General features: G+C 36.0%; 1 protein-coding gene across 1 annotated transcript in view; it reads left to right on the plus strand.

Annotated features, from left to right (window-relative positions):
- CLEC2B (C-type lectin domain family 2, member B) overlaps window positions 1-20376 on the plus strand; it is a 50641-nt gene extending 30265 nt beyond the window's left edge. Inside the window, exons 3-7 of the mRNA XM_014543818.1 lie at window positions 10077-10151; window positions 13023-13186; window positions 17885-17988; window positions 19147-19290; window positions 20293-20376. Coding sequence (XP_014399304.1) covers window positions 10077-10151; window positions 13023-13186; window positions 17885-17988; window positions 19147-19261 — 458 coding nt within the window. The 3' untranslated portion in view covers window positions 19262-19290; window positions 20293-20376. The remainder of the gene's footprint in view (window positions 1-10076; window positions 10152-13022; window positions 13187-17884; window positions 17989-19146; window positions 19291-20292) is intronic.
- Window positions 20377-22376: the final 2000 nt, after the last annotated feature.

Here is a 22376-nt window from a genome sequence, read left to right on the forward strand (position 1 = left end):
CTCTTCCCCTTTATAGTTGCCATTTTGGCTCCTACTGCATCTGCCTCAGCAGAGGAATTTCCCCCTCATGGTTTACCCCTCTCCCTGGGGAAACTGGAAAGCCAACCTTTCCTACCTGCTGGCCTAGGGCAGAGGGTGCAGCTGCTCCCTAGGGTGTCGGTGAAGCTGCCCCTTCCCAGTTAATCAGGCTTAATGTCTGATTCCACTTGCCCTCTTCCTTTGTTAATAACCTAACTAACTACTGTCACAGATTGGGTGTCCATATCAGAGAGAGATATGTTGTTACCTTTGCCAAAAACAAGATTCAGAAGCTGAAGAGGTTTTATGAAAGTGTTGATTTTCTGTCAGTGAAAACTCTTAAACTTGGAGAAAAATAAAACGCTTCCTGACCAGAACACACACACACACACACACACACACACACACACACACACACACACGACTTTTTTTTCTTTTCTTTTTAAATCTTTATTGTTGAGATGTCCCTCTATTTCCTCCCCATTGCCCACCTCCATCCAGTTTCTGGCCAATCCCAGGCCTTCATCTTCTCTTTTTTTAACTTCTGATTCTTTCTCATTTCCTTTAACGCGGCAAGAGTCGACCGACTAAGGATCTTAGTCATACGGTTAGTTTCATTTTGAGAAATATTATTTAAATGTCTGTTTTCCTTTATAAAAGTAGGAAGACCATACCTTGAAGCTGTGTTGTAAAGACGACATTTTTGCTTTAAAGTGAAAACTTTGAAGAGAAGTTATGGAAAATATAGTGAATAACTTCGCCTCATCTGCCCTGCAGGAAGGGGTGCCAGAAACTGATTCAAAAAAGCAAGGTAAGTCCACTTTCAATTGTGCAGAATCAAGGTGACTTAGTGAAATTATGAAGCCTAATGTTAAAAACTCAGAAAAACTTAGAAAACATGAAATGAGTTTTGTAGTTTCTCCCATCACGGCAAAAAAAAATCCTATTGAAAAATAGAATAACAAAATTCAGATTTGTAACTATTTTGTTCTTTTAATTCAGATTCACTTTGTCTTAATTAAGAATGGAAAAGGATTAGCAGTAGCTTAAAACTGTTCAAGACTTAGATTCACTTTAATTTAGTATTTAATAATGGTACTACTGGGGAAGATGTTAAATATATTCTATGTACTCATTCAATGACTAGAATACACAGAAGATATTAAAATTGGCCAATATTTGTGATATTTTAAAAGACTGTTTATAGGCTTTGAGGAACTCAAGATATACTACACTTCAGATTTTTAATAGCAGAAAGATTATCTGCCTATCTTACTCTTATCTAAGTAATTGCTTGTATCCTGATATTTTTGAGGATGTTTCTGGCAACATTAAGAAGGATGAGGGAAGAAAATGTACTAAAAAAAATACCCTCAGAAAACAACTAGGTATTACTTGGATGTATTAAATAACAAACTCAGATCCCAATTCTAAATCTGACAGGAAAAACTTTTCAAGTTATTTGAATAGAGCTCTTTATAGTCATACTATGGTGAAGAAGAGAGGAAATGAAACTAAAATGCATAATATCTAGCAATCCATGATTTGGAGATTGTTGTGAATTAACATTTTCCACTTAATTTTATTTCAACCTACCAGTACATGCAAATCAAACATTATTGTTGCAGTTCATATCAGAACGCATACTAGAATCCTCTCTTTTTTGTTTTTGATAATTTAATAATTCTTTCTAAGGTTAAATCAAAGAGGGTTGGGAAAAAATGGAATCAAATATTGTATGGTAACATGAAAATATCTGAACAAAAAGTTTTAAAAATACTTTCTAAGCCATGCATAAAATCAGTGTTAAGTTCAACTTTATGTATCAATCAACAGTTTGGATTTATATGTTGTATGTGTAAATAAGTTCTATATACCACACAAATATTTTCTATAAGTTACTTAATATTGTATTGCTTTGTTTTGGGGGAAGCAGCAAAAGTTATGCTCCAGAAACTGATTTTGTCTTTGTCACAGGAATTTACATAATACAGATTCCCTGTGGTAATATTAATAATTTCACAAGCCAGTAACATACAGGATAATATCGCTTAACATGCGAATAAAGAAATAACATACACCCAACCAATGATAGATTATTAATCTATTCCGGGCAAGGGGGATAAAAGAATAAAGTCTAAATTTAATACGAGGTGTGGCTTTTTACACTTAGAGTTATTTAGGAAGGACAGCTATCAAAGGAGAGCTGATTTCCAACTGCCACATAAAAGTTAAAGTACCCTGTTGCTAGGAAACAAAAAAGCAGGTGTTGGTTGCCTCCTCCTTTTTTTCTTTTTAAATATATTTTTATTGATTTCAGAGAAGAATGGGGAGGGAGAGGAAGATAGAAACATCAGTGATGAGAGAGAATCATTGATGGGCTGCCTCCTGCACATCCCCCACCAAGGATCAAGTTCGCAACCTGGGCATATGCCCTAACCTGGAATTGAACCAAGACCTCCTGGTTCATAGAGCGACACTCAACCACTGAGCCACATGGATCGGGCAGCTGCCTCACTTTCTGTGTTGCCAACGAGATAGTCCTCCTTATCAGTAGGAGCTAATGCCCCAAGGGTTTTGGGAGAGTTTTGGTGAAAGGGAGTACAGTCAATAATATTGTGATAAATTTGCATGATGACTGATTACTAGTGTTATTGAGGTGATCACATTGTAAGGTGTATAAGTATTGAGTCACTATATTACACACCTGAAACTAATAAAATATTGGTTACTAACTATATTTAAATAAAAATAATAAAAATGAAAAATATATAAATTAAAAGTTTAGGAAAGAGTGTGCTCACCCAAACCAAAACTTTCAAATAGTTCTCACAAACTCTCAGTATGTATAGCCTCAATATCTCAGTGACAGCTGAGGTACTTATCATGACAATAGACGAGATGATACCATGCTGAAACAACTTACTTCGTTCTCATATCAACTTTGCTTCTAAAAAGAACTTATTTTTTTGTCTTTGCCATAAAAAATGAATTAAGGCAACTTCACTTAAATCATAAAGTGAATTTAAAATTACATTAAGTCATATCTATATGTATAATAGAGAAATATGCTAATTAACCGGGATGCCGTAATGGGTCAACCTGACAGGAGGAGGTTCCATGCGCAGCGTCGGGTGTGGGGCGGTAGTGGTCTCCGCGTACGAAATTACATTAAGTCATATCTATATGTATAATAGAAAAATATGTTAATTAACTGGGATGCCGTAATGGAGGAGGTTGCTCGAGCAGCGTCGGGTGTGGGGCGGTAGTGGTCTCCGCGTACCTGCGCTGAGGAAGGGCCTGATCAGCAGCAGCCCCAGCTGCTTCAAGGGCCAGAGAGGGAGGCAGGGCTGGACCAGTGACTCGAGGGTGGAAGGCTCTGTGCAATTTCAAATCGAGCGCTAGGCTCCTAGTTTGTGTATAATATTATATATGAATGGCTCTGCGCAATTTCAAATCACGCGTTAGGCTCCTAGTTTGTGTATAGTATTATATATAAAATATATAGATATATCATCTGAAATTATAAGCACCCTTGTAAAAGTAATAACAGTGTGTGATATAACTTATTCGTATATTTGTTTTGGATTTTACTTTTTAATATTTTCTTATTTCTACTTATTGATTGTTTATGATTTTTTTCAATAGATATTAGCTAGAAAGTAGGGTATTTTGTTTAACTTTAAATTCATTGACTCTTTCCTTTCAACCCTCTTTGGAGAAGATTAGATTCAGAAATTAAGAAAAATTAGTTAAATCAATGGAGCTTCTCTTTGAGGAAAAATAATTGGAATCCTTCACAATTTAGATTATCATAGAGGTTAATTAGAACTATTTTAGTTATATTGTGTTAACCAAAGAAGAGGTTCAGCCTGTAATTCAGAACAAAAAATATTTATCTGAACAAAAGGAGTTGCAATCCTGGAGACACAGATGCAGGTGGCAACTTAAATTTTGTCCCAGAGAGAACAACAACAAAAAAGCATAGGATTTAAAAAAATCAAAAACCACAAAATGTACTTGTTTCATGCAAATAAATGATTGCAGGCTAGGTTACCAGGAATTGCTTATGCAATACGCTAACAAGGGAGGCAAAGACTAGAAGGAAGAGGTTAAGCCAATATGTGTTCATGACACAATTGGTGTTTTAGGATTTTTATGAGTCAGCCTGGGGCTGAGTTTGGCAATAGGTTAAGCAACTTAGTAGCATCTTTGAGAACTAAGGCATAAAATGTGCATACCCTCCCCCCCACCCATTCCTTAATGGGCTCCAGACTCTAGTTTCAGTAACTCTCTTAGCAATGCTTATTCCATTTTATTTTCTCCATTATAATTGTTACTTATATAGTTTTTTTTATTGAGCTGTCTTAGGATGTTATGTTTTTTATTTACATTCTTTTGTTGAACACATAAGGGCTGAACAACTTTGAAATTCATCTATTTTTAAGTTAAAATTTACTTGACATATAGTATTACATTAGTTTCAAGCATACAACATAGTGATCTGACATTTACATATCTTATCCATGTGCTCATCACACTAAGTCTAGTAACCATCTGTTGATACGAAATTTATAGTGGGAGACCAATATTTTCTGTTGTTTGGTTTTTTGGATAAGAATAGAAAGGAGGGCCTTGTATAATGAAAGCTATTTAAACTGATTGTAGAAAACTAGATTTTAGGGCTCAGAGGGAAAGAATTCCAAAAGAGCCTGACTACCTACTTAAAATAATGAATAGGAAAATGTACTTAAAATTTTCATTTAATATGGCAGTAAATAATCTTTACCTCCTCCCATACATAATTAAAATATAGAATGATGGGACAGCTAACACAAGAAAAAATAATAAGAAAAACTGATTGTACTTAATTCCTTTTAAAAGGCAGACCTTCTGAAAACAACATATTTATATTATTCAATTTAAAAAAGAGATAGTGTTATTTAATGGTTGAAGAGATATATGCTAAAATGAGGTAAGAAAATAAAGTTATACATTGTAACTATTTGATCAAGATTTTTGAACCTGTGATATTGATAATATCTTTTTGTCCACCATACCAGTCCATGGACAGATAAACAGACTACCATCAAATTGACTTGACTGATGGCATAGAAAAAGGGGAAACAAGTATTTGTTTCCAGGATACCTAATATTTGAAGAAAACTAATAAGAAATTAAATAAATTAATGAGATGATATTTGAAAGGTGATTAAAAGCCTGGACTCAAGTTCTGAACTGCGCCATCCATATACAGCACCAAAAAAGGCTGAAAAGACAGATGTATGTCCTGTTTCTCCTCTTTTTGACCTTTGCTACATTGGAGACAGGGTCTTACTAGGAACAATCCCTTCATTTGTACTTTAGACCACAACCCTCTAGCCTAGGCAAGAATTCTTTTTAATTTAATGATTTCATTCCCCTCTTGCAGGCATCTGCAATTTATCCCTTTACTCTAGATCAGTGGTCAGCAAACTGCAGCTCGCGAGCCACATGCAGCTCTTTGGCCCCTTGAGTGTGGCTCTTCCATAAAATACCGACTTCTGTGCATGGGCCACAAAGTTTCAATCGCACTGTACGTGCGCGCCCCCCAATGGTAATAGAGAACTTTTAAAAACACGAATTTAGTAATGCCAAACACATATTTAAAAATTCAATGGCTTCCCATTATACTTAAAAGAAAATCAAGTTATTTTTCAGCGCCTTCAAAGCTTAACATCATTTAGCTCCTTTACTCTTACCTAGTCACGCTTGTTATATTGTTCTTTGCTGCATACTTTTAATCTTTTTCCTGATTCAAGGCACCTGCACTTGCTGTACTTGTTGCTTGAAATGTTTTCTCTTGTTTATTTCATTTGATTAATGTCCAAAAAGTTCATGGAAAACATGTGGTCCATAGTTAACATAAATCCTGCTCATCTGAAAGATTTGAACCCAGACCCATCTATCTAAAGCTACCAGAACAGGGAGGCTTATTATCGGCAGCGCAGCCACAACACAATTGTTGGACCAACAAAACATGATCATATTTTAAAGTATTAATTCTGTAAACCCAAAGTAGAAATAAATATTATGGGCTATTTGAACCCAGGGATGTTTTCTTAAGCATGGGCATTTTAGACAAGTATCAAGGACCACTTGTGGATTTGGTGAAGGCCAAATATGCTCTGGACATTTTGGACAGGGTCAACTATCAAGGACATTTGGGTACAGACTAAAATGTCTTTGTGGATGTTTTATTTTTATGTATTTATGTTGCATGGATAGATGGATGGATTGATGTATTCATTTATTTATTTATGTTAATCCTCACAGGATGATATTTTTCCCATTGATTTTTAGAGAGAGGGGGAGAGAGAGAGAGAGAGAGAGAGAGAGAGAGAGAGAGAGAGAGAAATATCGATGTGAGAGAACATTTGTTGGTTGCCTCACCCAGGACCTGGCTGGGGCTGAGGATAGAACCAGAAATCCAGGTACGGTTCATGTTCTTGACCAGGAATCAAACCTGCCACCCTTCGGTGCATGGGCCCATGCTCTAAACACGGAGGCACACTGGCCAGGGCATTGTGGAATTTTTAGACAGGGCCAAGTGCCTTGCAAGATTTTGTGTACCTGGCCACTGCTCATATTTTAGGTCTTGGTTTTAACATCATTTCCCCAGAGTGACCCTCCTAGCTATGTTTTTTAGGCTCTCCCCCCTTATCAATTCAGAGGACCCTGTTTATTGCCTTTCTCATTTTTGTTTCAAATTGTAATTTTTAAATTAGTTTTTATCAGTTTGTCAGTCTTTTCCAAATGTATCTTCCAGGAGAGCATGCATGCATTAGGTCTTTCTTGCTTACTATTGCATTAATGGAAACTAGCACATGGTAGGTGACTTAACATTTGTTAAAGGATGAAAGAATAAATAAACAGTGCTGGTTCAAAGGTGAAGCATTGCAGATACTATAGTTCATGCTTATTGTGTAACTTTGAAATTCTGGATAGGAAGAAGAAATGCACAGCTAATGACAGGCATTTCAGAAATTTGGAAGAAATCTACAAGATTAGACCCTACTCCATAATTATATTTCTCAAATAGTTAAATAACAGTTGGGTGGCTCAGAAACAATGCTGATATTCTTTTCCTACATTTCTTTTCCCTCCTTATGGTACTCTTTAAAAATTATTTTATTTTGAATTTTTATTGGTACTAGTATTTTCATGTATTGCTCATGATAATTTAAATTAGTACCATACTTTTGGAAAAATATTTAACCAACATATATCAACTTATTTATTTTTAAAATTTTATCTTAAAAAGATAATTAGATAAGTATGAAAAAATACATTTAACCTATACTTATTTAGTTCTGGTTGAAAGAAAAAGGAATGACCCAACTTAAAGATCCATAAGAAGAGGATTAATGTTTATTCTAATGGCATAGCCATATAAAAAAGTTTTATCAGACATTAAAATTGTGATGTAAAATTACACTTTTGCATAGTGGATAAATTTATCTGTTGCTCTGAATGAACAACCACCCCAAAGTTTTAGTGGCTTAAAACAACAATCATGATAGTGTTGTAGAAGACCAGAGAAAAACCAAGCAACGCTTAGAGAAATGGAGTTACACAGCTTTATTATGCTGGCGGACTCAGAGGAGGTTGCCTCTCAAATTCTGACCCAACCAATATGGTGGAAGACACTCTATTATCTCCTTTTGGTGTCTTTGTCCTCCAAATATGGATTATACTTCAGGAACTTTCACAGGCTTTGCAAAAAGCCCCAGGTGTTGGGGGTCCTGAGACCATACCTAAGGGCCTGGCCTGGCACCAGTGCTGATAACCCCTCTCTGGGGACTGTGTGCTGTTCATGGTTTATGGTCTCTGTAAAATGTGAGCATTTACGTAATAGGTCTTGCAAGACCAGTTTGTGGAGAAAGGGGTAATGACTTAATTATAGGTTATCAATAATGTACATTAGATTGCTGGCACAGATTCAGATTGCTAGCCCCCCAAATATCAGGGTTACATTGGAATTAGCCTTTTAGCCTTCTCATTAGTGCTGGTGGTTCTATGGGTTAGGAATGTGGACAAGATTCTGTGAAATGGCTCATCTCCATGTTATACCAACTGCTATATTTGGGCAGGGACTGAGGATCCAAATGTCTTCACTCACAGATTTAAGTCATCACTCACAAATTTAAGCCTTAGTGATTGGATTCAGCTGTTTATCCACTATATACTCTTTCTCTTTCTCTCTCTCTGTCTCATTTTTTAAGACAGTGACTGGGCTCTAGACAACTGAAAATAGAAATTGAAATATCTTTTCAGGCATGGGCTCTAATGTGCTAGACCAGTGGTTCTCAACCTTCTGGCCCTTTAAATGCAGTTCCTCATGTTGTGACCCAACCATAAAATTATTTTCTTTGCTACTTCATAACTGTAATGTTGCTACTGTTATGAATCATAATGTAAATACCTGATATGCAGGATGGTCTTAGGCGACCCCTGTGAAAGGGTTGTTCGACTGCCAAAGGGGTCACGACCCACGGGTTGAGAACCGCTGTGCTAGACTGTCATTTCTACCATATCTTATTGGGCAAAGCAAGGCACAAAGCCAATTCACACTCAAGTGTTAGGAAATACACTGTACTTCTTGATGGGAGAAGTAGCAAGATCATGTGTGCAAGGGATGGTAGACACAGGAGGAACAATTCATTGGGCGCCCTTTTAAACAGTGTGCCACAGTAGTAAGAACACATTAACTGAAAATATTAAATTACACAACAATGGGTACATGATAATTGTACTCATTTAAGATTATGTGTATTTTGGAGAGAGGTTATATGTGTGAAAATAGAATTAGAGATACATAGATGGAAGGATGTTAACTCAAATGAGAATGCTAATTTTGTCTAAGTAGTGTACATATGGATGCATTTTACTAGTAAATACTATTTTTAATACATATACTCTGGAAAAAAGTATTCAACAAAAGAATAGTTCTTTACTAGGTGAAAAAACAGGAATAATAAACACTCTCAATGTTTATAGTCTACCTTAAGGTAACTTTTATAATTTTTTTAAATTTACAATAAGGATAGTTTATAATCATGTAAAATAAAATTTTTTCATTTTTAAAAAGTTATGTACCATTTTTCTCCCAAAATGGGCACTAATAAAAGAAAAACAATTTCTGGTCAGAGATGAGTTGTGTTCTACTGATTTTGCCAATGAGGAAATACATACAGCCAGAAAAAAATAATGACTTATCCAAGTTCCCATTGCTTGCTTGTGGTAAAAATTATAATCCCAAATCTTTTGATTGATTATTCTATGACTTTTCAAATATGCTATTCAGTCTACAGTTTAAAATAAACTTTTCATTAGTTGGAAAGTAGATTTTCTTAGAAACATTAAAAGAATGTTAGGATGTCCTGATACTTTACCATAAAGCAGTGATTTTCAAGTAGTGTGCCATGGCACACTGGTGTGCTACAAGTACCTTTAAAATATGCAATACCTGACTATTTAGCCAGGGTCACTGACCTCTTTTTCCTTAAATTGTCAAATAAAAAAACTGACAACAATCAACAATATCCATCTGCTGTAAATGAATCAAAATTATACCTATTTTTGTCAGATCAGCAAAAAATATATTTTCTAGTGTGCCGCAGCATTTTAGTAGTTAGTTTATATGTGCCATGAGATGAATAAGGTTGAAAAATCACTGCCATAGAGAAAAGGTAGTGAAGGTCTGGGAGTGGCTCCAGGCCTGAGGAAATTCTGGCCTAAAGACACATACATCTTTGATTCCTTGGACTATTACAGTGAAATCCATGGTAACACTTGAATTGGATATAAAGATGTCCTGAAAAATTTCAAGCAACAAAATAAAAATCAGAATTTTTTTCTCATATGACAAACAGGAAAAAAATTGTTTTGTGTCATTTCCTTGTGAAGTAGCAGAATAAAATTGCCTATAGAGGTTTTTAGAAACAGTTATGAGTACAAACTTTAGTTTTTCTTGTAGCTGTTTCTTAATCTAAAAATATTTTTTTGCTGTTTTTCAGGTATTAACAAGTATAAGGTGTCAACTATTGGATTACTTGTAATTAGTTTCATTTTGATTGCCTTAATTATATATGGTGAGTAAATTTCATACTTTATTTCTTCATCTTTTTTTTCTTTCCCCCTGTTCAGGGCTTTCTATTGAAACAGGAATTTTAGGGGAATAGATGCAGGCTTAGGGAGTTTTTAGAATTGGGGTCCATGGGAAAACGCAGGGCTACAGCTTGGGAGAAGGTACATCTCCATAACACCAGGAAGCCAGGTGCAGGGAGCAGCAACAGTTGCATTTACATAAGACAAGGGAGCTGGAAGTAGCCAAAAAGGTCTATATTTACAAAATAAAGAGGAAGGAAGAAAGCCCAGAAAGAAAAGAACAATGAAGGAGGGGGGCATCACATGTCCCATATGAGGTGCCACCTTTGAGCCTAGGAGTTACCATAGTAACCAGTCTAAGGGAATAGTGGCCAAAGGGGATATCAAGGCACCAGGATCTGCAGCCTTTATAAGCCATAGGGGAAAAAACTCAGTGGGACCCTTTTCCCCCTCCCCACGTGGGAGTCCATTCTGTGGGACTCTTTTCCTCTCCCCACCTGGTAGTCTGTACTTGCCCTTCAATAAATTTCCACCTTTGCTATACCACTTTCTGTCGGTGGATTCATTTTTCAATTCCGGCAGACAAAGAATCTGGGTTCTATTACAAAAATTCCGTTTCACTATTAAATGATTCTTTTTCTTTTTGTTTCATCATGATCTTTGCTTATTATTCTCACTCCCTTCCCATTAGTCACGATATATTTAATGGGCATCGATGAATGAGTTATTATGAAATACGTGACCTATGTAAGGCATTGGGAGATGCAAAGATTAAGACAAAATTGTTCACCCTGATAATGATAATCACTATTTTGATTTCAGTTGCATAGGTTAGTTTTGCCCATCTAAAAACATTTCTACATAAATAAAATCATGCAATTTGCATGTATCCTTTGCATCTCATTTCTGTTGTTCCACATTATGCTGTGTTATTCTTCCATGTCATAACATGAAGCAAAATTTCATTGACTCATTGTGGAAATGACTGTAGATAATAATTCAACCAATTGTTTTCTCTCGGTACACCCTTAATCACCAGCATCCCATTTATAACTGGTGATTAGATTAATGCATTTAAAGCAAATGACATTGAAAAATCAATATGATGATATCTCATCCTTAAGGTTCTGTTGCTTTAGAACCATTTCTGGAACCAAAAATTGACTCAAGTCTACCTGTGTTCAGAAAAATAGACACTACAAATGTTTCAAGACTAGGACTTTAACACAAGAATTAGGAATAACATTATTATGAGAGGAGCTGTGGAGTTATGGTCTGGAAAGTTGTATCACTGGAGGAGAAATAGTCACTAATAACTTTGGCTTAAACCACTAACGTTTTAGGAGAATCCAGAGATTAGAACAGTGGTTCTCAACCTTCCTAATGCCATGACCCTTTAATACAGTTACTCATGTTGTGGTGATCCCCAACCATAAAATTATTTCCATTGCTACTTCATAACTGTAATTTTGTTACTGTTATGAATCGTAATGTAAATATCTGATATGCAGGATGTATTTTCATTGTTACAAATTGAACATAATTAATAAAGCATAGTTAATCACAAAACAATATGTAATTATATATGTGTTTTCCGATGGCCTTAGGCGACCCCTGTGAAAGGGTCATTCGACCCCCCAAAGGGGTTGCGATCCACAGGTTGAGAACCGCTGGATTAGAAGAAAGTCTAAGAAGCTAACACATCTAGCTGCCAAAGGTACTCATGAAGAGACCTATGAACTGCCAATGCCCAAGTCTTTAAGAATAATGACTTCTGCTTCATTTCCCCCTTCTAAATCTCGTGTGGGTTCTTTTCATAGGTTAACCCAGAACTAATGGGTTACCTTCTTGACAATAGGCAATCTAACACATGCCTCGTTAGCTACATATTCTGTTTTATTCTTTCCATTACTTCCTTAGCATTTAACATGCTTCCTGCATTTTTACAGTCTAGTTTAAATTAGTATTTTTATTACTTGCAGATAATGCTAGGATTTTATTATATTTCATTTACCCATAAATGACAAAGGTGTCTTAACACAAGTGAAAGTGACACAAATAACAATGGTTACTCTGAAATGCCTATGTATCATTAAGGTTAGAGTTAAAAGTGTATCGCAAATCAGCGAGCTAGACAAGACGCCTTAATGAGCCAATTAGTTAGAAATCATCTTTATTGCACGCAGGTTCAGAGCAGAATAGCTCTGTCAAATTCTGAACAAACACAGGAAGGAGTATTCCCTTTTTATATCCTTCCAGGTCTTTGTGTAAGTTATTTTTGCAGATAACTTGTAACTTTGAGTATATGTCATATCTAGCAAACACCTGTCATATCTATACAGACAACTTGTAACCTTGAGTACATATCATATCTATACAGACACCTGTAACCTTGAGTACATATCTATACAGACACCTGGCATCAGTATCAGCATTTCAGTCCCTTATGTTAGATGGCTAGCTTGCAAGGTCAGACAATTAAGTTTATCTTTTCTATTATTCAAGCTAAAAAGCAATGTTATTTTACAGTCTAAAAATAACAGAAGGACTAGCAAAAAATAGCAGAGAATTTCAAAACAACAGAGAATTCTAAAACAGCAGTTTCAAACAGCAGTTTTTCCAAAGGAGGGATTACTATTATGCTTCAAAAGGAATATGAGTGTCTTGTCAAATCCTGAGCTGCTGTCATTTAATGTAACAGGAATTTTTTAAAAACATGTTACGTGGTATATATGCAATTCTAATCATGATCATATAATCTTTTACATCACAATCCTGCCTTTCCCCAATAATCTCAAATGCAGAGGTATATTATTTCATCTGGTTCTTAGACTATGCATTTGTCTCATTTCTAGTTAAATACAGTCCATCTACTCAGTATTTTTGCCCAGATGGTTGGATTGGTTTTCAAAAGAATTGCTATTATTTCTCTAAACAAGAAGGGGATTGGAATTCAAGTAGACACAACTGTTCTACTCAACATGCTGACCTAACTGTGATTGACTCTAGAGAAGAAATGGTAAGTAATCTAATACATAAAACTTATGAATTTTTTGTGTGTAAGGGCATTGGAAATATTCAAATTCCATTATGATTTTTAAAACTTTTTACACATGCCTATCTTTGTATATGGAATATTAAAGATGTTCATAGCAGGCCATGGAAGATACCTGATGATATTTTGTTTGGATAGTGTAACACATCAAGTTAGTAGACTTGATAGTTATCTTTATATTTTAAGGAGTATAAATAGAAGAGCTTGATAATATTTGAAAACCTTTTAGTGCACAAACAGAGAACTGCTTCATGGTGGATGGGATTCTTCATTTCACCTTCCTCTGACTACTCACTATTGCTTTGCTGTCTGCCTCTGAGTTCCCATGGCAGCCTCCATCATAGCACTCATTACTGGTAATGCAATAGGTGTATAATCGAAAGTTTCACCCTAGACCAGAGGATGAGCTTCCAGTAAATAAATATTATGCTTTATTTGAAATTATATCTTTTGCTGTAGCATAAAGACAGATACAAATAAAAGTTTAATGAATATTTGTTGAATAAATATTATTTTCCATGACAAATTTTTTAAAAATTTATTTTTATTGTTGAAAGTATGACAAATATCCTCTTTGTTTCTGTTTCTCCTCCCCATTGACCCCCTCCACCATGAACCTGCCCCTCCCAGGCCTTCACCACTCTATATTCTGTGTCCATGGGTTATGAATTTATGCATATAAATTCCCCAGTTAATCACTCCCCTCCCATCCCCCTCCCTGCCTTCCCTCTGACAATTTTTTTTTTTAGTAAAGAGAATCTCCAAGAATAAGAGATTGAGAAACTCTGTAACTCTGCACTTGTAAAATCTGTTATTTCCCTAAATCAAGTTTACAGTAAACATATAGTTTTGCTTTTGTCTAATCTCTTTAAAAGGGTCAATATAAGAGGTAATGTAATTTGGTTTAAATATTTTTGGGAATAATGTACAATTAAGAAGCGTTTAAAATGTAAAGAGTACAGCACAGCAGTCAACACTGTTAGAATTGTATGTTATTTATGTGGTGAACAGTCTATTTAGATAATCTGCCTGATGATTGGTACACATTTAAATGAATGTGAACCAGACTGGAACAATTTACAGATCATTGCAAGGAAAGTAAACTATTTTGGAAGCAAGAAAAGGTATGGAAATCTGAATAAAATGTGAAAAACTAAATATGTTAAGAGCAGACACAGAAAATAAAATATGCTTAAATGAAAGAGCTTCTATAAATAATCTCACTCATGAATTTTGCAAGACTTTTATAATGAACATTCTGAGAACTATTTGTACTGCCTTTTACAGTTCCTCTTAAGGAAAAAGAGGCTAAATTACCAGCAAAATGGAAAAATAATGAATGTTAATAAAATTCTTGAGGGATAAAGAAAGAACAAGGCATACTGTTTAAACTCTTCACTTACAGGAATCATGTTGGCAAAGACTGAAAAAGAGTGAATATTATGGAACACTAAGAACAGAAGTACACAACAATAGTTTTGAGCTTAAGAGAAATCATTAAACATAGCAAATAAGAATTATTGTACTATTTGGATTAAAAAAAACTGATCATAAAATATCCTGATGTATTTTGAAGATTGTTGATGCCTGTTATATACTACAGAATCTGGGCAAAATATAAGTGACCAACAGAATGAGGTAAACCTGTCTGTGAAGGAGTGATAAAAGTAACATATACAATAATTTTGATATTTTTATTGATTTTAGAGAGAGAGGAAGGGAGAGGGAGAGAGAGAAACATTGATAAATGCCACAGTCTTTTCACAGCAAGGGTTCAGGAATCTGGAGAAGGGGCTGCAAATAAATGGATAAATAGACAAGAAATTTAAATTTGGAAGGCATTTTGGGGGGGCCAGGGGAGTCTTAGCTCTAGTGACTAAGCTCTCCGAATCTCCGGACCCATGACTTTTTATTAACACACTAGTGGCCCGGTATACGAAATTTGTGCACAAGGGTGGGGAGGTGTCCCTCAGCCCAGCCTGCACCCTCTCCAATCTGGGACCCCTTGGAGGATGTCCGACTGCCAGACATCCACAGGGATTGGGCCTAAACTGTCAGTCAAACATTCTTCTCGCAATCCGGGACCACTGGCTCCTAACTGCTCACCTGCCTGCCAGCCTGATCGCCCCTAACCACTCTGCCTGCCAGCCTGCTCACCCCCAATTTCCCCCCTGCCAGCCTGCTTGCCCCCAACTGCCTTCCTTGACAGCCTGCTTGCCCTCAACTGTCCCCCCTGCTGGCCTGCTTGCCCCCAACTTCCCCCCCCACCAGCCTGATTGCCCCTGACTGCCCTCCCCTCCTGGCCTGATCGCCCCAACTGCCCTCCCCTCCTGGCCTGATCGCCCCTAACCACCTCTGCCTCAGCCCCACCACCATGGTTTTGTTTGGAAGGACGTCTGGAAGGTCTCCCAGTCTAATTAGCATATTACCCTTTCATTAATATAGATTTTGCCCTTTAGCAAAGCAGATATACATATCCAAGGTAAGGTCTAGTAAGCAATAATGGATTATCAGGTTAGGAGAAATTCCTTCAGCCATTCCTCCAGCAGCAGGTAAACAGGAAAGATTATCAGTTTAGGGGAAATGCCTGCAGCTGTTCAGCAGCAGGTAATAATATAGCATATTTTCAGCCCTGCTGAAGTCCCAAGATCCATCAGCCTTCTGATGAATTTTTGCATAATTATGACCTGCTGGAATTTGCTTCCAGCAGATAAAACATCACATTGATCAGCTGTCTCCTGCACGCCCTCTGCTGGGGATAGAGCCTGCAACCCCAGCATGCACCCTGACTGAAAATCTAGCCTGTAACCTTGGGTGTATGGGATGACCCTCAACCAACTGAGCCACATCAGCCAGGGCAATGTATTTAAGAATTTTAAGACTTTATGTAAAATAATTTAAAATATTAAGAGATAAAACTTGTTTCATGAAATATTTTTTTGTTTATTTTCATCTACTTAAAATTATCTTGCATTTTTAACAATAAGCTATATGGACACCCCTGTGTTAAACAATTAACTATTAATATTTTTTCATTGGACAGGTTCTAGAAAATGCACCTCCCAGTTGCCTGTCACCAAGACCACAGCTACTTGAACATCACCCAATTTTCCCATTATTCAATAATTTATATATACACATACAGGATGGGCAAAAATAGATTTACAGTTGCAAGTACACAAAACAGTTTATTTTTGCATTACTGTTCATTAATCATTGTATTATTTTTCATACGAATATATAGGCATAGGCATAGGCATAGATCTCCCCTGCTGGTTTCCAATATGTTTATCCTTACATATTTTTTCTGCCTTCAGACAAGCTCTTTGCTAAGTCTAGACTATGAATGTCTTTTTCTCCCTCACCCTCTATATGTATCATGAAATCTCTTCCAGCTTTACCTCTTAAAGCACATTCTAGCCGAAACCGGTTTGGCTCAGTGGATGGAGCGTCGGCCTGCGGACTGAGGGGTCCCAGGTTCGATTCCGGTCAAGGGCATGTACCTGGGTTGCGGGCACATCCCCAGTGGGGGGTGTGCGGGAGGCAGCTGATCGATGTTTCTCTCTCATCGATGTTTCTAACTCTCTGTCTCTCTCCCTTCCTCTCTGTAAAAAATCAATAAAATATATTAAAAAAAAAAAGCACATTCTATGTGAAAGCCTCCCATAAAAACCAGATACTTCTTTTTTGTAAACTTTAATTTTAATTTGTGTTTATTATATTCATTATCTTCCCCTTAACTAGTAGGATATTTTCTAACTCTATATTTACATAATTTTTCTCACTAAATTAAACCCTTTCAATCCAGGGAGAATATTTTATTAATCTGTTTCTTTGTAATCCCAAAGTTTAGCTCAATGAAATGAACTTTTTAAAAACAAATTTATAAAATGCTGCAGAGGATGGCATATTAAAATGACAAAAGCTACTGTGTCACTGTTACTAGTATTAGATAGAAATGGACCATGAGTATTGTGAGTTGTCATGATTCCTTTATATTTATCATCAACTGGAAACATGGAGTTATGTAACGTAAAGCTAAGTATGTACTCAGTAGCAGAGAAGACTCCATGACTTGAAAATGAGCTCAATTGTAACATTGAAGGAATAAGAAGGAGAAAAGAAGAAATATCAGGAAAAATTATAATTTCCCTGAATGATACCTTTAAAAATTAGAATATCTGCAAAAAATACAATCTGATAACTAGATTATAAAAGAACTAGTTATCTGAGGGGCATGAGAGAGAGAGAGAGAGAGAGAGAGAGAGAGAGAGAGAATAATTTTGGGAGAGAAGTTGAAGTAAAATACAACATGGAACTCAATATACTAGTAATTGCTAGGAACAGGAAAACCATTATAGTAAATATGTGATGATTAAAATGGGCTTCATAATAAACTGGATTTCCATAGATTTTTTTGTTTAAAAATACTGGAGGAATAGATTTTCATATTGAAAAATTATTAATTTGGAATCAGAAAGTATCTGAAAGAAAATGTTTCTCACATCTTTGTTTCATAAATAAGAAAACTGAGGGTCAGAGAGTAAAATATTTTTTATTTTCTGGTATAGCTTGGTGTTTAACATTTGTCACCTTGCTCCTCACAATGGGCTATATTAAAAACTGAGAAGTAAAATTATGAAATTGATTTTGTCTCTAAAGGATTTTTTAAGACAACACAGATGTATTTTTGATCTCTGGATTGGGTTGGAGATGACAGAAAATCAAACAGGAACTTGGGTAAATGGAGGAATATTTAACAAATGGTGAGTTTCTTTCTTTCTCAGATTATTTAAATTTAGACATGGGTTAGCTACATTTCTCTAGAGCCCAAGATTTGAGCACATGTTAAAAAGATGAAATGGGAAGATTGTATCATGTACTGAGATTAACTCCAGGAGCCAACCAGAGAGGCTGGGAATCAAGACATAAGGGGAATCCTCAGCCTGTTGCATGGGGAGGACATGGGAGTGGGGAGGACATGGGGCAAGGGGAGGAAAGGGGACATACTTTAAACAACAAAGATAAATTTAAAAAAGAGAACCTGGATCATAGCAATTAATAAATATTCACTGTTGTTAATTTGCTTTAAAATATATATATAAGGGGAAGATCGTGTACTTGGTTATTTTGAAAATAAAGACCTAAAATTCACAAACACAGTCCAAAAGAATTTAAACTTGTGCCTGATTCTAAATTATCTTTTCCAATTCTACATCTATTTTTCAAGCTTTGTGCTACCTGTTTGCTGACATATTTTACAGTTCATGATCAATTTGTTGTTTATTTTAACCTGATTTTATTTGCATCGATAACATAATTTATCCTGAGCTTTGTATCTTTCATTTTACAATAAGAAAAGTTGGATTGAAAGACCTGAACTCACTGCACACATGATCTCGGTGTAACCAACCCAAATGATGACAGCCAGCCACTTTACCACTTTAGTTTTTAGTCAAGGTTCTCAGTAGCAACGCAACTGACACATTGGACTGAATAATTCTTTGTTGTGGGTAGGGGGGCACTTTCTTGTGCATTGTAGGACGTTAGCAGCATCTCTGATTTTTACCCACTCCATTTGTGACAACCAAAAATGTCTCCAGTTATTGCCAAGTGTCCCTTGTGGAGGGTGGGGGAAAGGCAAAATTGCCCCATGTTAGAACCATTGATTTATATGAACTGGTAGTTCCCCTGATTACATATCACTCACTTAATGTAATTTAATAAATATTAATGCTTGGAAGACAGACTCTTATGGTTCAGTTTGGTGCAGATATCTTAATCCTAGCAAGAGAGTACTATTGGTATATCACAGTACACATTTTTAGGATTCGGGGAAGATTTTTTTAAAAGGTGTTATTGGACAAGGGAGAAATTATAGGACTCCCAAGTACATAGTGTTTAATGTACTCTCTCTATTATAGGTTTGATGTAAGAGGAAATGAAAAATGTGCTTACCTCAGTGATGATGGTGTAGCAACAGCTAGATGCTACACAGAAAGAAAATGGATTTGCAGGGGAAAAAAAAGTACTACATAAACATTTCTGATTATGATTTATAACCATAGGTAATAAAGTTTTAATATCTTTTTTTCTTTCCCTCTGTATAACTTCACTTTTGTTAAATTTCTTCAACTTACTTTTTAACTTTTCATATGTCCTGGATCTTTGCTTTTCTATATCAATTTTAGAAGAATCTTGTAATTTCACAGAATCTATAGGTCAGTGTTGGCAATATTGTATTTATAACATTATGTTCTTATTAATTTATAATATGTATCTTTTTTTGTTAATCCTCTCCCAAGGACATTTTTCCATTGATTTTTAGAGAGTGGAAGGGAGGGAGAAAGGGTGTCGGTGAGAGAGACAGAGAGAGACATCGATGTGAGAGACACACCAATTGGTTGCCTCCCACATGTGCCTCTATTGGGGCATGGAATGGACCTGAAACCCAGGTACGAGCCCTTAACTGGGAATTGAACCCTCGACTTTTTGGTGCACGGGCTAACACTCCAACTACTGAACAACACTGGCCAATATGTATCTTCTATTGATTTTTGTCTTCTTATATAACTTACAATTTTTCTAAACAGTTACTGAAAATTATTTATTACATGCATCCTTATTTTATATGTATAATTTTTCTCCTATTGGAGTTATGTAATTTATTGTCTTTTAAAATAGTTGTTTCTGTATAAAAATATAACTGCTTTTGATTATTTTTCTGTTCAACATCCATGCTGAAAGCTCTCACAATTTCGAATAATCTGTGGATTATTTTAAATGCTACAAAACATAGCATTTACTAATAAGCTTTATTTTTTTCCTGTGTTATAGCTATTACTTATTTCTTGTCTAATGAAAAAGGGTAAGACTGCCAGAGAGTTACTGATGGTGAATAGTGTTGAGTTGTTTGACATTTTAAGGAAAATGTTTCAAATATTTCAACATTAGTGGTGTTTTATCTAGGTTTTAAAAATATGATTTTAAAGTGAGTTTTTTTTTCTTTTCCTTTTTTCTTTCTTTTTATCATTGACGCTATTACTACCATCAATGAATCAACAAAAAAGATGTGGAGGAAAGAGAACCTTCTAAGGCCTGCATTCCCACCACTTTGGAAAACAATATGGAGTTTCCTTTGACCTAATGATCCCACTTCTGGGAATATATCTGAAGAAACCAGAGATAACAGTTTGAAAGAATGCATGCACCCCTATATTTATTGAAGCACTATCTTTATTTATTATGATTTTACTGATTGCAGAGAGAGGAAAGGAAAGGGAGAGAGAGATAGAAACATCAATGATGAGAGAGAATCACTGATCAGCTGCCTCCTGCATTGAACACTGCATTGAACAGGGAATTGAACACTGACCCCCTGGTTCATGGGCCGATGCTCAGCCACAGAGCCACACTGGCTGGGCAAGAACTCCCTTTATTATTATTATTTTTTGAATATTTATTGTTTTTTGTTTTGGAGGTGTTTTTTTAAAAATATATAGTATTTTTTATTGATTTCAGAGAAGAAGGGGCAGGGAGAGATAGAAACATCAATAAAGAGAGAGAATCACTGATTGGCTGCCTCCTGCATGCCCCATAATGAGGATCAAGCCCATGACCTGGGCATGTGCCCTGACTGGGAATTGAACTGTGACCTCCTGTTCATAGGTCGACGCTCAACCACTGAGCCACACCCATGGGCAACACTCCTTTATTATTTATTTTTTTAAATATTTATTGTTGAAAGTATTACATATGTCCCCTTTGTCCCCCATTGACCTCTCCTAGCCTACCCTTGCCCCTCACCCCAGGCCTTCACTACCCTACTGTGTCCATGTTATGCATGTATGCATACATGTTCATTGATGGATCTCTGCCCACCCATCCACCCACCCTCTCCTGCCTTCCCTCTGGGGTTAGCAATTTGTTCCTTGCTTCTATGTCTCTGGATCTATTTTTGGTTCATCAGTTTATTTTGTTCATTAGAGTCCACATATGAACTCCATTTAATATTGTTAATAATGCAGACCTGCTGGTAATAAATTATCTCAGCTTTTGTTAGTCTGAAAAAGTATTTTCCCCTTCATTATTGAGAGATATTTCTTTTGGATACATGAGATACCCTACTTTATATTTTCATAAGTATCATGCAATTTTTAATTTATAGTACCTATCAAAATTGATTCAATTAATATTTATTGAGCATCTATTATGTGTCAAGCATTGCTTTGAAAATAAGGATACAACAGATATCCAAACAAGGCAAAAAACCTTGTTCACATGGAGCTTAAATTCTAGAGGAGAAAAATAAAATATAATATTTTGAAAGATGAAAACAAAAGCAAGTTATTTGAGAAAAGAAAGTTTTATTTTTATATTTGTCTGGTTCATTATTTTATTAATGTTCATGAATCAGGCTAGAACAGCGATTTTCAACCTTTTTCATCTCATGGCACACATAAACTAATTACTAAATGTAGGAACCCTAATAAAAGTATGCCGAATGTTCAAGGCCAATTGGAGTGTGAGGGCCCTGTCCAGAGTACACCAGATGTTCAAGGCCAATCTGAGTAAGGACACAGCAATTGTATTCTATACACTACGCAGGGGTATTTTCTATAACCCAAATACTGATGTCACTATAACCCAAATACTGATGTCACTATTTGGCAAGAAGTCTCCTTTGACCAAGTTGGTACAAAGTGTGATACTGACCAGCTGGTATGAGGGTGCTTTTATGTAGGGGTGGCTACAGGGACAAGCTGCTTTATTAGCAATGGCTGCTATGTTTACAAGGGCTCCTGTGTTTAGCAAAGGCTGATTTCTGCAGCTACTTTGTGAGGCTACTTTGAAGAACTCTTTTGCCTAATGGCTCCTTGTTAGCAATGGCTACTTGGGCTACAATACTCTCCTATTGAGAAGGCTAAAAGGCTAATTCCAATGTAACCCTGATGTTTGTGGGGGCTAGCAATCTGAATCTGTGCAGTAACCTAATGTGCATTCTTGATAACCTATAATTAAGTCACTGCCCCTTTCCTCCACAATCTGGTCTTGCAAGACCTGTTACCTAAATGCTCACATTTTACAGAGGCCATAAATCATGAACAATACATAACCCCTGGAGGGAGTTATCAGCACTGGCGCCAGGCCAGGT

This window comes from Myotis brandtii, unplaced genomic scaffold (genome assembly GCF_000412655.1).
Source record: "Myotis brandtii unplaced genomic scaffold, ASM41265v1 scaffold337, whole genome shotgun sequence".
Classification (NCBI taxonomy): domain Eukaryota; kingdom Metazoa; phylum Chordata; class Mammalia; order Chiroptera; family Vespertilionidae; genus Myotis; species Myotis brandtii.